Source organism: Schistocerca serialis, chromosome 1 (genome assembly GCF_023864345.2).
Source record: "Schistocerca serialis cubense isolate TAMUIC-IGC-003099 chromosome 1, iqSchSeri2.2, whole genome shotgun sequence".
Classification (NCBI taxonomy): domain Eukaryota; kingdom Metazoa; phylum Arthropoda; class Insecta; order Orthoptera; family Acrididae; genus Schistocerca; species Schistocerca serialis.
The window spans coordinates 620,050,584-620,066,731 of record NC_064638.1 but is presented as its reverse complement, the minus strand read 5'-3'; the positions used below and the strand labels follow the sequence as shown (position 1 = coordinate 620,066,731).

Here is a 16,148-nt window from a genome sequence, read left to right as displayed (position 1 = left end):
ACTGCATGAAGAGTTTGACAGAGCACTCAAAGACCTAAGTCGAAACAAGGCCCCGGGAGTAGACAACATTCCATTGGAACTACTGACAGCCTTGAGAGAGCCAGTCCTGAGAAAACTCTACCATCTGGTGAGCAAGATGTATAGACAGGTGAAATTCCCTCAGACTTCAACAAGAATATAATAATTCCAATCCCAAAGAAAGCAGGTGTTGACAGATGTGAAAATTACCGAACTATCAGTTTAATAAGTCACAGCTGCAAAATACTAATGCGAATTCTTTACAGACGAATGGAAAAACTGGTAGAAGCTAACTTCGGGGCAGATCAGTTTGGATTCCGTAAAAATGTTGGAACACATGAGGCAACACTGACCCTACAACTTATCTTAGAAGAAAGATTAATGAAAGGCAAACTTACATTTCTAGCATTTGTAGACTTAGAGAAAGCTTTTGACAATGTTGAGTGGAATACTCTCTTTCAAAATCTAAAGGTGGCAGGGGTACAATACAGGGAGCGAAAGGCTATTTACAATTTGTACAGAAAGCAGATGGCAGTTATAAGAATCGAGGGGTATGAAAGGGAAGCAGTGGTTGGGAAGGGAGTGAGGCAGGATTGTAGCCTCTCCCCATTGCTATTCAATCTGTATATTGAGCAAGCAGTAAAGGAAACGAAAGAAAAGTTTGGAGTAGGTACTAAAATCCATGGAGAAGAAATAAAAACTTTGAGGTTCACTGATGACATTGTAATTCTGTCAGAGACAGCAAAGGACTTGGAAGAGCAGTTGAACGGAATGGACAGTGTCTTGAAAGGAGGGTATAAGATGAACATCAACAAAAGCAAAACGAGGATAATGGAATGTAGTCGAATTAAGCCGGGTGAAGCTGCAGGAATTAGATTAGGAAATGAGACACTTAAAGTAGTAAAGGAGTTTTGCTATTTCGGGAGCAAAATAACTGATGATGGTCGAAGTAGAGAGGATATAAAATGTAGACTGGCAATGGCAAGGAAATCGTTTCTGAAGAAGAGAAATTTGTTAACATCGAGTATAGATTTAAGTGTCAGGAAGTAGTTTCTGAAAGTATTTGTATGGAGTGTTGCCATGTATGGAAGTTAAACATGGACGATAAATAGTTTAGACAAGAAGATAATAGAAGCTTTCGAAATGTGGTGCTACAGAAGAATGCTGAAGATTGGGTGGGTAGATCACGTAACTAATGAGGAGGTATTGAATAGCATACCCGACGGGAGGCCCTAGCCACACGACATTTCCATTTCCATTGGGGAGAAGAGGAGTTTGTGGCACAACTTGACTAGAAGAAGGGATCAGTTGGTAGGACATGTTCTGAGGCATCAAGGGATTACCAATTTAGTACTGGAGGGCAGCGTGGAGGGTAAAACTCATAGAGGGAGACCAAGAGATGAATACGCTAAGCAGATTCAGAAGGATGTAGGCTGCAGTAGGTACTGGGAGATGAAGAGGCTTGCACAGGATAGAGTAGCATGGAGAGCTGCATCAAACCAGTCTCAGGACTGAAGACCACAACAACAACAAGACTCTGAATAACCACCTTGAAAATGTGTTATGATCAACTGCACAATACTACCTTCCTGTGGAACTGGACAAATGTTTGATACCAGGAATAGTAATGATACCCACAGATTTACCTTTCCAGTTCAAACTCCAGTTTCCCACTAAACAAACCTTTGGTGTGGCAATTAACAAAGCGCAGGACTAGACACTGAACGGTGTTGTAATTGACGTAAGTATGCAGCATTTCTCACATGACAAGCTGTACATGACCCTGCCATGTGGGACATGAAAATGAGTTCATTTTTACAACTAATCCTGATAAGGTTATCAATACAATATACACAGAAATATTTAAAATATTTGTGGGATCATAGTTAAAATGCAAAAGCTTTCAAGGGTTTCTTATCAAAGCTTAAATGCAACACATTTAATTCAACTTTCCGTTCAAATACGATCACTACTAGAATTTGGCGATTAAAGTTATGTAAGATTATTCTCAGATTTTTTAATCATAACTACATGCAGTGGCAAGTTACTTAACATTGTTCTCCGATTCTTTGTTAATTGTATGCAGTGGCCCGTAACCAAAGTTACCACTACTACACTCAAGACATCTGACAGTTCATACTTGGCGTTCTGTGTGAATCCAGGGTGGGTAACTAGTTTAATACTAAACAACGTGTGTTTAGTTGAAAAGCACCTCTCCAAATTTGATTTCTAATTATTATTCAATGTTTTCTGACAAGTAAGGTGGGTCTGACTAAATACAATCAGCTTTAAATCACAATTTTCATCTTCTGTTTTCCTATGGTGCTCCTTTGTACCTATATCAAACATGGCACCTAAAATAAAATTTCATCGAATCATCTTGCTTGGCTTGGAAGTTCATGTTGACATTTTCCATCATGGTGAATGAAATAAGGTTTTTTTAAAAAGTGGGTGAACCTGTGTATAAAGTGCACCCGTCACAAATAACATTGTTTTGTACCATTCCATAGTTGTTTTACAATTTTGAGCCACTACCTCCTTCATTACTGCTTCAGCTAACAAGGTAACGAGTTTTGTTGCGTACATCCAAGTTGGAAAACAGTAATATAAAATAAATAGCAAGTTGGCTTAGAAAAAATTTACAATCAGTGCATAAAATGACCTAGATTGCAAGCTAGAAGCACAATCCCACAATGAGGAAGTTACCTACAAGACAATTAATTATAAATTAAGCGTTTCACAGGGATCTGATGCAACTGCGCTGTTTAATGCTTCAAGTGGGTGATTTCTGTGTGGTAACACCTGTGTGCAGCAACGGAGTGATACAGCGAAGAGAGAGAGAGAGAGAGAGAGAGAGAGAGAGAGAGAGAGAGAGAGAGAGAGAGTGTGTGTGGGGGGGGGGGGGGGGGGGGGGTACCGAGGACATTGTTGGCTGAAAGCTCATTTTGTGACAGTATTTTTGTTGTGCCTATCTGCGACTCAGCATCTCCACTATATGGCAAGTAGCAACTATCCTCCTCATAATATTGTTAGCTCATATAATGGTAGTTTATCATTGTTTAGTTAAACTAAGATTAAACTGTAATTTTGTTCATACAAGTCTACCTTGGTAATATAAAAGACAGCTATTCTTTACATATGTACAAAGTGTTACGAAAAATGGTGTGTCCACTCAAGGGTTAAAATCTGTCTCAATGAAAACACAATGTATTTCTTTTTTATTTACTCAGACATGTTTTGACACCTGTGTATCATCTTCAGTGAATCAAATTTATTTTTGTAAATTATCAATCATTTCATTAATTTTCAGATGCGAAAGTAAAACAAACGAAACAAAATGCACATGTTATAGTTTTTAGGCCTACAATAGAGAAATGACTATGAACTTTGTTTGATATTTTACAGAAATTTGATGCACAGATGACACATAGGCGTCAAAACATGTATGGGCATGTAAAAACGAAATACATTGTGTTTTGCGCAAGGCTGTCCTTTTTAACAAAAAATATTAATGTTTCATTTTACAATAACACAGCCACCAACAAAAAACAATTTCAATTCTTAAATTTATGACAAAAAGTACCTCTAGGGTTTACAGCTGTTTGCAAAAATAAAGTTAACTTTATAATTCAAGTAGATAATTTTGTCACCTGCATGTGATTTGTGGGCACAGTTAGCACTAACCATCACCTTTGCCATGCTTACAGGCGGACTGAAACTTCGAGGCCCCTAAATGTGCAGAATGGAAAGGAAAGTGCTGCTGGTGCTGAAACTGCTGAGAGGAGATGGTTGGTTGGTTGAGGGATGAAAGGGACCAAACTGCAGAGGTCATCGGTCCCTTGTTCCAAAATACTAAAAAGACCCACAGAGAATAAAATATGTTCAACAGAATAGGAGACAGACAACACAGAACAAAAGAAACGTAGACAAGGACCAAACAAAACGAAATAAAAGCACATGGAGTGCGACGGTGGTTGGCCGACCATAGGAACAAAAAAAGGAAAAGCCAACCACCGAAAACACATTAAAAACTGAGTTTAAAACCGTAGGCCAAAGGCCAGAATCAACACAAAATAATCAAATAAAACAGAAACACTCAGATTAAATGATAAAAAAACCCCTGCTCGAATAAAACGTAAAACTAAGTCAGCCATAGCAGAGTCATCTGTTAAAAGGGCAGGGAGCGAGTCAGGCAGTGGAAACGACTGCCTGAGCACAACTAAAAGTGGACAGTCTAATAAAATGTGGACCACTGTCAAAATGGAGCCGCAGTGACATAAAGGTGGGCCCTCACGTCGCAATAGGTGGCCGTGCGTCATCCACGTGTGCCCAATGCGCAGCCGGCACAGGACAACTGACTCCTTACGAGACATCCGCAAGGAGGACCACCACACATCGGTCGTCTCCTTAACAGCCCGCAGCTTATTCGGGGATGTCAGGCCACGCCACTCATCAGCCCACACCCCAAGCACCTTGCGACGCAAAACCAGCTGCAAGTCGCGAGCTGTGAGGCCGATCTCCAAAGCTGGGGCGTCGATCGCCCCTTTGGCCAGCTGGTCAACACGTTCGTTCCCCGGGATGCCAACATGACCTGGCGTCCAAACCAAGACCACCGAATGACCAGAACGGGCAATGGCGGAAACAGACTCCTGAATAGAGGACACCAGAGGAGAAGAGGGATAGCAGCGGTCGATGGCCTGAAGGCTGCTCAGAGAGTCGCTGCAGATGACGATGGACCTACCTGAGCAGAAACGCATATGCTCAAGAGCGCGCAAGATGGCCACCAGCTCTGCAGTAAAAATACTGCAGCCAGCCGGCAAGGAGCGTTGCTCAACATGGGCAGCGTGAGCAAAAGCGTAGGCAGTGCGACCATCAACCAGGGAACCATCAGTGTAGACAGGCTCACAGCCCGGAAATGATTCGAGGAGCGCAAGAAAACGTCGACGGAGGGCCACAGGCGGAACTGAGTCCTTAGATCCCTGTGCCAAATCCAGATGGACGGACGGCAGGGACAAACACCAGGGAGGCGTAGGTGTACGGACCCGGAAGGGAGGCAGAAGAGGGAATGACCCCAGGTCTGACAGCAGGGACTGGACACGGACAGCTACGGAAAGCCCAGACCTAGGTCGCCGTTCAGGCAGATGGAGGACCATGGCAGGGAAAAGCAGGCGACGATTGGGATGGCCTGGCGAGCAATGGACGTGGACAGTATAGTTGGCGAGCAGACGATGGCGGCGAATCCGCAGTGGGGGAACCCCGGCCTCCACCAGTAGACTATCCACGGGGCTAGTGCGAAAAGCGCCAGTTGCAAGCCGAACCCCACAGTGGTGTATGGGGTCTAACAACTTCAACACTGAGGGTGACGCAGACCCATAGGCCAGGCTCCCATAATCAAGCCGGGACTGCACAAGGGCTCTGTACAATCGCAGCAGCGTGCAGCGATCTGCACCCCAAGACGTGTGGCTAAGGCAGCGGAGGGCGTTGAGGTGCCGCCAGCATTTTTGCTTCAGCTGAGTAACATGAGGAACCCATGTGAGCCGGGCATCAAACACAAGTCCCAAGAAGCGGCAAGTGTCCACCACCGCAAGCAGGTGGCCGTCGAGGTAAAGTGCAGGATGAGGGTGGACCGTCCAACGCCTGCAGAAGTGCATAACTCGAGTCTTGGCAGCAGAGAACTGAAAACCATGAGTCAGAGCCCATGATGCTGCCTTGCGAACGGCGACTTGCAGCCTGCGTTCGGCCACTCCCGTAGTCGTGGAGCTAAATGAGATGCAGAAGTCGTCGGCATACAAAGAAGGAGACACCGACGACCCCACTGCTGCAGCCAGACCATTAATGGCCACTAAAAATAAGGAGACGCTCAACACCGAGCCCTGCGGGACCCCATTTTCCTGTATATAAGAGGAACTAGAGGTGGCACCGACTTGCACCCGGAAAGAGCGGCGCAATAAAAAGCTTTGAAGAAAAGCCGGGAGCCGACCACGAAGACCCCACTCATGCAACGTGGCGAGGATGTGATGCCTCCATGTGGTGTCATACGCCTTCCGCAGATCGAAAAATACAGCAATGAGATGCTGACATCGGGCAAAGGCCGTACGGACAGCAGATTCGAGCCGCACCAAATTGTCCACTGCAGACCGGCCCCGACGGAAGCCACCCTGGGATGGAGCGAGGAGACCGCGCGACTCAAGGACCCAACACAAACGCCGCCCCACCATACGTTCGAGCAATTTGCACAAAACGTTGGTGAGGGTAATGGGACGATAGCTGTCCACCGCCAGTGGGTCCGCACCGGGCTTCAAGATGGGGACAATAACACCCTCTCGCCATTGCGACGGGAACACGCCTTCGCTCCAAATGCGATTAAATATCACGAGAATGTGTCTCTGGCAGTCCCTGGAGAGATGCTTCAGCATCTGCGCGTGGATGCAGTCTGGGCCTGGTGCTGTATCAGGGCAATCGGCGAGGGCAGCGAGGAATTCCCTCTCGCTGAAAGGAGCATTGTATTTTTCAGAATGACGCGTGTGGAATGAGAACGGCGTCCGCTCGGCTCGCTCCTTTAGAGAGCGAAAGGCGGGGGGATAGGATGCAGTCGCAGAACTCTGAGCAAAGTGCACGGCTAGCCGTTCAGCAATGGCGGCAGCGTCCGTGCAGACAGCGCCGTCCAAGGAGAGCCCAGGGACACCCATAGGGGTCTGGGATCCATAAATCCGCCGGATCCGGGACCACACGAGCGAGGAGGAGACACGGGAGCCCAGGGAGGAGACGTACCTCTCCCAGCACTCCTGCTTACGCCGTGCAATAAGACGACGGGCGAAGGCACGGAGCCTCTTAAAGGCGATGAGGGTCTCCAGAGACGGGTGCCGCCTATGACGCTGGAGAGCCCGCCTACGGTCGCGAATAGCCTCAGCAATCTCCGGCGACCACCAGGGGACAGCCTTCCTCCGAGGGAGGCCAGAAGAACGGGGGATGGCAGCCTCGGCCGCTGAAATGATGGACGTGGTTAAAACACGGACCACCTCGTCAACGTCACCCTGTGGGGGAGACTCAATGGTTGCAGCGGAAGTAAAAGCCGGCCAGTCAGCACTGTGGAGAGCCCAGCGGGGCAGGCGCCCAGAAGTATGGCACTGTGGCAGTGACAAATAGATGGGAAAATGGTCACTACCACACAGGTCAGGATGCACTCGCCAGTGGAGGGATGGGACAAGTCCAGGGCTGCAAATAGAGAGATCGATGGCCGAGAACGAGCCATGGGCCACACTGAAATGCGTGGGAGCACCGGTGTTCAAGTGGCTAAGGTCAAGCTGAGCCAACACATGCTCCACGGCCCGACCGCGGTCATCGGAGACAGTCCCACCCCATAGAGGGTTGTGGGCATTGAAATCGCCCAGCAGCAAAAAAGGTGGCGGCAGTTGGTTTATCAGAGTAGCCAGGACATGCTGCGTGACAGCACCATCAGGTGGAAGGTAAATACTGCAGACGGTAATAGCCTGTGGCATCCACACCCTAACAGCGACAGCCTCTAAAGCCGTTTGTAGAGGTACAAACTCGCTGTGAAGAGAGTGAAGGACATATATGCAGACGCCACCAGAGACCCTTTCATAAGCTGCCCGGTTCTTAAAATAACCCCGATAGCCACGGAGGGCGGGGGTTCGCATTGCTGGAAACCAAGTTTCCTGCAGAGCAATGCAAAGGAAAGGATGAAGGCTGATAAGTTGGCGGAGCTCAGCTAGATGGTGGAAGAAACCGCTGCAGTTCCACTGGAGGATGGTATTAGCCATGGATGGGAAAGGCGTGAAGGGACTGGGGAGGCAGATTACGCCTCCGGGGCCCCTGCTGCTACTGAGTCACCACCTGGACAACAGCTATCTATTGCAGCCGAGGGACTGGCGAGATCCATGTCCTCAGCGGACGCCAGAATCTCCACCTCATCCTCAGACGCAGAGCTTGTAGGAAGCGGTGGAATGGGTGCCACCGCAATGTCGGTAGCCTTGGGGAGTTTCTTCTTCTTCTTCTGCTTCTCGCGCTGTGCCTTTGGTGGCGCAGGCTGGGAGGGCGCAACTGGGTCGGTCTCAGGGACAGACGATGACCGTGTGTCCCTACGACCAGGGACCGGCGGTTGTTTAAGCCACTTGCGGCTGTCGGCCTTGGTACCGGACGGAACTTGGGAAGGGAGGTCCCCAAGGGACCCCTTCCTTACGTGAGTAGCCGAAGAAGTCTTACGCTTATCCGGCTGGGAAGGGGGGACTGATGTCCCCGATGGTTGGGGGGGTGTTGCTCCTGAAGTAGATGGAGCAGGAGCAACAGGAGGTTTAGTGCCCCCCACCATCAAGGGGGCAGGTGTGGGACTTCGACTCCGAGAGCTGACTGGAGCGGATGGAATTGTAGAAGGAGTGACAGTTGCGGCATAAGAAGCTGTCATGCGCACTGGATGAAGCCGATCATATTTCCGCTTCGCCTCAGTGTACGTCAGGCGGTCGAGAGTCTTTATTTCCATGATCTTCCGCTCCGTCTGCAGAATCGGACAGTCTGGCGAGCAAGGCGGATGGTGCGCACCACAGTTCACACAGATTGGAGGCGGTGCACAGGGATGATCAGGATGGGAAGGTCGACCGCAATCGCGACAGACGAGGTCGGAAGCACAGCGTGAAGACATGTGGCCGAAATTCCAACACTTGAAGCACCGCATTGGGGGAGGGATATACGGCTTGACATCACAACGGTACACCATCACCTTGACCTTCTCAGGTAACGTGTCACCCTCGAAGGCCAAGATGAAGGCACCGGTGGTAACTTGACGATCCCTCGGACCCCGGTGGACACGCCGGACGAAATGGACACCTCGGCGCTCCAAGTTGGCGCGCAGCTCGTCGTCGGACTGTAAAAGGAGATCCCTGTGAAAGATAATGCCCTGGACCATGTTCAGACTTTTATGGGGCGTGATAGTGACGGAGACATCCCCCAGCTTAGTACAAGCGAGCAAGGCCCGCGACTGGGCGGAGGATGCCGTTTTTATCAACACCGATCCGGACCGCATCTTGGACAAGCCCTCCACCTCCCCAAACTTGTCCTCTAAATGCTCTACAAAGAACTGAGGCTTCACGGATATAAAAGATTCCCCATCAGCTCTGGTACAGACAAGATATCTGGGCGAATACGTCTCACTGTCACGCAATGCCTGTCGAGCTGAGAGGAGACAAGCGCTTAGTACAGAGGCACGTGGAATTGCCAACAGTGGGATTGTGGATTTTAAACCATTCCAGTCTTACACACGTAGGCCACAAAGTTTCAACTTGACTGTTTGTGCGAGAGCCACACTCAAACGGCTTGCGAGCCACAGTTTGTCGATTATTGGCATAAGCAGATCAAGGGTAATGGAATGTAGGTGAATTAATTTATGCAGTACTGAGGGAATTAGATTGGGAAATGGGGCACTATAGGTAGAAGTTGAGTTTTTTTCTATTTGGGTCAGAAAGTAACTGACAATAGTCAAAACGAGAGAGAATATAAAATGCAGACTGGCTGTAGCAAAGAAAGCATTTCTGAAAAAGGTGCGTTTGTTAACTTCGAATATAAATTTAAGTATTAGGAAGTCTGTTTTAAAGGTGTTTATGTGGAGCGTAGCATTGTACAGATGTGAAACAATTATGACAAGCTGTTCAGACAAAAGGAGGATTGAAGCTTTTGGAGTGTGTTGCTATGGAAGAATGGTGAAGATTAGATGGGGAGATTGTGTATCTAATGAGGAGATACTGAACGGAATTGGGAAGAAATGAAATTTGTGGTACAACATGAGTTTAAAAAAAAGGAATCTGTTGATAAGCCACATCCCAAGGCATCAAGGAATAGCCAACTTGTTAATGGAGGGAAGTGTTAGGAATAAAAATTTTACGAGGAGACCTAGGCACAAATACAGCAAGCAGTTTCAAACGGATGTACAGGGAAGTAGTTATTAAGAGATGAAGAGGCTTGCACACAATAGGCTAGCATCAAGAGCTGCATCAAATCAATTTCGGACTGAAGATGACGACAACAGTAAGAATGTATAAAGCCCCTGGAACTATAACGACACCTCCTACAGTCCTACTTTTACTCTGCATTTTAATACTCAGCCTGTTGCTGAATCTCAAAATGCATATAATTTGATGGCATTTTTATTTTGCCTGCAACCCATCCTTACCAAAAATGCCTTAATATAGTTTCAGATTCATGTAAAAATAAAAACTGTTCTCAGCTGACTTCAATCACGGTTTGGTAAAATCTGCTTATGAGTTACAACAGTTGCCTCGTAATCATATCCACATAGGAAGCACCAGAATTGTTGTAGCAAGCTTTGGCACATTGTTCTGCTTCTACTCCAATAATAAATTGCAACTATCATATGACAGATGGATACATGGGACAGACCTCGCACCTAGCCCTTCCAGAGGGCATCGGCTATGAGCTTCAAATCAGCAGCAGTATATTAACATGGGCTGGCATTCTTTGGAGGAATAACTGGCATTGTGTTGAGGGTATTCTCATTCTACTGTTCCTTATATATGGCTGAATTATTTTTAGAAGGGCCATAAGCAAAACTGGTGCTAACTTCTTCTTCTTCTTCTTCTTCTTCTTCTTCTTCTTAAGACATCATGAAAGTGATCCACTACACAGCAAATGCCCAACTGAAAGACTGAAGACATAATAATGTTCTGGATGAATGAGGGCAGGAAGTAACAACTATGGGTGGCTGCAAGTGATTTCTACAGAGGGCTCATATATGTACAGATGAGTGGATGTGACTGCACTACAGATATGTTTGAAGAACTAACCTTCACAGGAGTATTAATTGCGTGTTAGAGAATGTTTATTAAGTCTGGAGTCAACTGAGTCCACAAAATAATTCTATATGCAACAATCTTCTCTGTTATTAACAGTTTGATTTAATGAAAGTAACATCATTGCGATTCTATGCATACTGAAGATAATGAAATTTTCTTACCAAATGTGCTTAGACCAGTAACAACAGTTACAGACTTCTTTTTTCCACGAGGAGCACGAGAAATACAAACTTGTTTTGGGCCATCTTCCTTCTTTTTAGCTTTCATCAAAGCCTTTCCACCTCTTTTCTGCCGTTTTTTCTCTTCTTCTCCCCCAGGTTCATTTTCATCTTTGTCACCTAATAAAGAAAATTAACCAAAAATGACAAAGTCATTGGTAAAATAAATCCTGGAATGAATGTGCAATATCGTTAAAATTTTGGGCATTTAATTACTAGCTACAAGCAAGTCAATTAAGAGTTGACACGAAGAGTACATATCCCCGCCCCCAGTTCTCTCTCTCTCTCTCTCTCTCTCTCTCTCTCTCTCTCTCTCTCTCTCTCTCTCTCCCTCCCCCCCCCCCCCTCTGTCTCTGTGTGTGTGTGTGTGTGTGTGTGTGTGTGTGTGTGTGTGTGACCAGCATTGGTAAAAGAAATGTACAACAGCTGAAAAAAATCACCAGGAAGGAAGGACACAAAGAGAATGCACCACAGATACATTATACCGCACCTGCCATAGTTTTTAAGGATCGCTTGAGGTAGTCTGACATTACACCTACCCACGGAGTAATTCCTGCACACAAGCATTATGTAATGCGCGACAACTGCATGTATCGTTTACACATATATAATGGATTCTCTGCAGCAGCCCATGTCATTAAAGATACTTAACAACATATCCACCATTTCCTATGAGGTGGCAAACCTACGTGTAGGGTGCTTTTAATATTTAAGAATACATGGTTGCCCCAGATGTAGTGCTTTGATTGGGAGGTTTGTGTATTTAGACTATATAACTCCTCTGATAAGATAAGTCTCGTACCTAGGTAAGGCTGAAATTAAGCCCATAGCACGTTATGTGAATATTTTTGTTATGACTAGGGAAGGAGTGGTATTATCGTTTATGTTTAACTTTTAGTGCTGAACCCCATAGCAGCCAATCTTTCCTGGTATGCAAGTGTCAACATATGAGTTGCTTGCGTGTGTATTTTTCTTTTCCATTCTATGAGATGGAGAAGCAAAGTTAAGAAATGAGAACTAAGAGGATTTGTTGAGACAATCAAGCAGACATCAACAAACATGACGACCACAAATGACACAGTGGAGCCTGTTAGGCAAAGCTTGGAAATTTTATATCTGTTTGATGTCTTTCCTTTCAGACATGTCAGAGAGAATAGAAACAATTCTCAATCCACAGCTGTACACATACATGATAAAATGAAATAGAAATTATGACAGAAAGGCACTGAAATAAGTTCAGTAGTGATGTGTGAAAATTCGTGCCGTACTAAGACTGTAACACTGATTTATCACTTTATGCAAGCAATAGCCTTAACTACTTTCCTGTCTGAGCATGTTCCCCATCCAACCCAAAATTCCCAACTTGTTGTACACTTCTTATGTAGTGCTCCCTGTCCACCATACTCATTGCTTTTCCAGAAGAGTTTGGGAGAGGAGTACATCCACTTGGAAATTACTTTTAATAGTTGTCAAGGAGTATACAGTGGAACTTCAATTTTATGTTCTCTGACTTTTGTTTTTTGCAATTCTACGCCATAAATTAACTGGCCCCCTGAACAACTAAGAGCAATGCTAAAAACATTCACCGGCTTTGTGTTTCTTCCTAGTAAGGTTTAACTCGATTCTATGTTCTTATTCAATGCCTCACTTGATGATGTCCTGTTTTCTTCATACTGACATTTGATGTGACTGAGTGAGTCATAAGTGGCACAAAAACCAGACGGTTCACACCATGGTTGTGACAGAGTTAAGGGAATATTTTTGGCTGTTGTGGAGAGGGGAGACATGAGAGGAAATGCTGGCATAATCCACAATCGTCACTATCCACACAATTTGCAACGTTTAGCTTCACCATGCAATTATGATACAGCTACTGCTATGTTGTGGCAGCAATGGGGGAAAAAAAAAAACAGGACAGTTGATGCAAAGTGTTTCGGACCATGCCATTATGTGACAAAGGGGCCCAGCCACCACCTTCTCTTTAACTCAGTCTCTTCTTCTTGCATGTATTTTCAATTTACTATACTCAGCAACAATGTCAATTATCAACCTTTTAAATTTAAACATCGAGTCTTTAAGAATATGCTCAGTCACGACCAAGGAAACACTGGCCACTTCTGTCTAGTGAGCTCTTATTGGCTGGCAACTTTTTACATCATACAACAACCAGCACAGCCACCAAACCACACTAGCACATGTAAAATGAGTGTCTGCTGGATGTGTGGAGAGGGGGAGTAGCCCTTCAATGATGGGAGTGCAGGTGTGAAATCATTTTGTTAAGTACTGAAAATATCATGCAGATCATGTGCTGTGGGAGATATGTCCCAAGAAATAGAACACAGGTTTTGCAATAGCACATTTTAAACATTTTTGTGTTCAAATCTGACACGATTCACTTGCATCAACTACATACATACTTAGCACCGCACACCGTAGATCATACAAGATTGGTAACAGTGATAGAAGGCATTAAGCAGGACTGTAGTGCCTGAGCTGTCTTTTAAATTAATATTTTACACAGTGTACAGAAATTGATTGAGCTGGTTAATAATAAGCTCGTAAAGTCAATGGGGGAAGTAAACTCTCACCTCTATTTCTCTCATCAAGCCTAAAATAACACTGACAGAGTGGAGAATATGAAGTTTGGGTAGTAAGAAAAGCACTAAACAATAACAGCAATGGTGACAAAGTTTGCTATTAAGCAGACATCCACATTTATGATTATGGTTTAACCTCTTAGCTACTATGATATTTTACACTTTTCCTTGCTACTTTGTTAGTCATATACAGCACATGAAATAAAAATCACTATCTCATAACTTATTTTACAAAATAAACGAAGCTACTTTAGCTACATCCTTCTGAATCTGCTTACTGTATTCATTTCTTGGTCTCCCTCTTAAGAATTTTACCCTGCCAGGCTTCGCTCCAATTCTGAATTGGTGATCCCTTGCTGCCTCAGAATGTGTTCTACCAACCGATTCTATCTTCTTGCCAGGTTGTGTCATGAAGTTCTGTTCTCCCCAATGCTATTCAGCACTTCCTCGTTAGTTACACGATCTACCTACCTATTCTTCAGCATTCTTCTGTAGCACTATATTTCAGAAGCTTCTATTCTCTCTCTGACTAAACTATTTATTGCCCATGTTTCACTTCCATACATGGTCACATTGCATACAAATACTTCCAGAGAAGACTTTCAAACACACAAATCCATGTTTGATGTTAAAAAAATCTTCTTCAGAAACACTTATCTTGCCGTTGCCCATGTATACTTTATATCCTCTTTACTTCAACAATCATCAGTTATTTCGCTGCCCAAATAGCAAAACTCATCTGCTACTCAGGATGTCACATTTCCTAATCTGATTCCCTCACCGTCACTTGATTTAATTAGACTACATTCCATTATCTTCATTTTGCTTTTGTTGATGTTCATTTTATATCCTCCTTTCAAGATACTGTCCATTCCATTCAACTACTCTTCTAAGTCCTTTGCTGTCTGACAGAAGTACAATGTCATTGGCAAATCTCAAAGTCTTTATTTCTTCTCTCTGGACTTAAATTCCTACTCTAAATTTTTCTTTTGTTTCCTTTAGTGCTTGCCCAATATATTGAACAACATCTGGGATAGGCAACAACCCTGTCTCACACCCTTCTCAATCACAGCTTCCCATTCGTGCACCCTCGAGTCTCATGACTACCGTCTGGTTTCTGTACAAGTTGTAAATAGCCTTTCACACACTACATTTTATCCCTGCCAGCTTTAGAATTTGAAAGTGAGTATTCCACTCAACATTGTCAAAAGCTTTCTCTAAGTCTACAAATGTGACAAACATAGGTTTGCCTTTCCTTAACCTATCTTCTATGATAAGTCATAGAGTCAGTATTGCGACAGGTGAGTGTACTTACCAACAGTCAAAACAAGAACAGGGCCGATAAACAGATTTAAGAGGTGTGTGTGTGTGTGTGTGTGTGTGTGTGTGTGTGTGTGTGAGAGAGAGAGAGAGAGAGAGAGAGAGAGAGAGAGAGAGAGATTTTCAGTCCAGTTCTAGTTTTGGCTGCTAGTAAGCAGATGCATATATAATTAATATCCATTTTGAGTACACTTAAAGCTTTCATATTCCGGATTTGTCAAGAACTCACGTAACAGAAACGAGGCACATAAAATTCAAGTCAACAAAAACACAATAAACTGTAATTTGTCTTTCTGTACTATGAAATATATTTGAAAAATATCAAAGTAACAAAGATGTTGAAAAAATGCCAGAGATAACTGAAAGGGTGGCACACAATTCGCTATCTCTGAGACAGGAAGATCAATGAGATATTCAACTACTAAAAAAAGCTTTCTTTTTTATTTTTAGGATACAGGATGCTCCAGGAGGAATGGTTAACATTTTAGGAGGTAGTAGTATACACAAATTGCAATAAAATGCCGCATAACAATTTTGTGGAGTACAGAGATATAGCTCGGTTCAATGTATTTTCACTTCATGTGTTGGTACACTGGTTGCTATGGTCATATTTACTGAATGTCAGCAGTAGAGTGTTTATGTTCATGTTGTGCATTAGTTTACATTGAAATATTCATTGTGATTTGTTGGCCAAGTCTACTGTACTGTAGTGTGTTAACATGTCACATGTATTTACAAATACTGAGTATGCCGATATGGAATCTGTGTATGGGTTTTGTAATGGAAATGTTGATGCTGCTTGTGGACAATACAGTACGATTTCCTAACTGCAGACTACCAGATTCAGGAGTGTTTACTTATGTGTTTAATACACTGTGTGAGACTGGTACAATGCCCAGCAGTCACATTGCTTATGAAAGTGTAAATGAACAGACTGTGGATGAAGTAGAAGACATTATTCAGTCGGTAGAACGCAGTCCTTCAACAAGCACTCCCAGAATTTCTGGATGTATCTGTGCCCCACATACAAGAATATGGCGAACATTACGTATGCACAGGTTCCATCCATATAATTTACAACTCATTCAGCACCTTTATTCAGGAGATGAGGATAGACAATTGGCTACTTGAAAACTGCGAAGTAATCCCATTTTTACTCTTCACTGATGAAGCCA

At 44.4% G+C, this 16,148-nt stretch overlaps 1 protein-coding gene across 2 annotated transcripts in view; it reads right to left on the bottom strand.

The window, feature by feature from the left end:
- Nucleotides 1-16,148, bottom strand: part of LOC126478153 (density-regulated protein homolog) — a 54,667-nt gene that overhangs the window by 10,873 nt on the left and 27,646 nt on the right. For both annotated transcript variants that reach the window (XM_050103678.1, XM_050103677.1), the window contains exon 4: nucleotides 11,000-11,176. In XM_050103678.1, coding sequence (XP_049959635.1) covers nucleotides 11,000-11,176 — 177 coding nt within the window. The remainder of the gene's footprint in view (nucleotides 1-10,999; nucleotides 11,177-16,148) is intronic.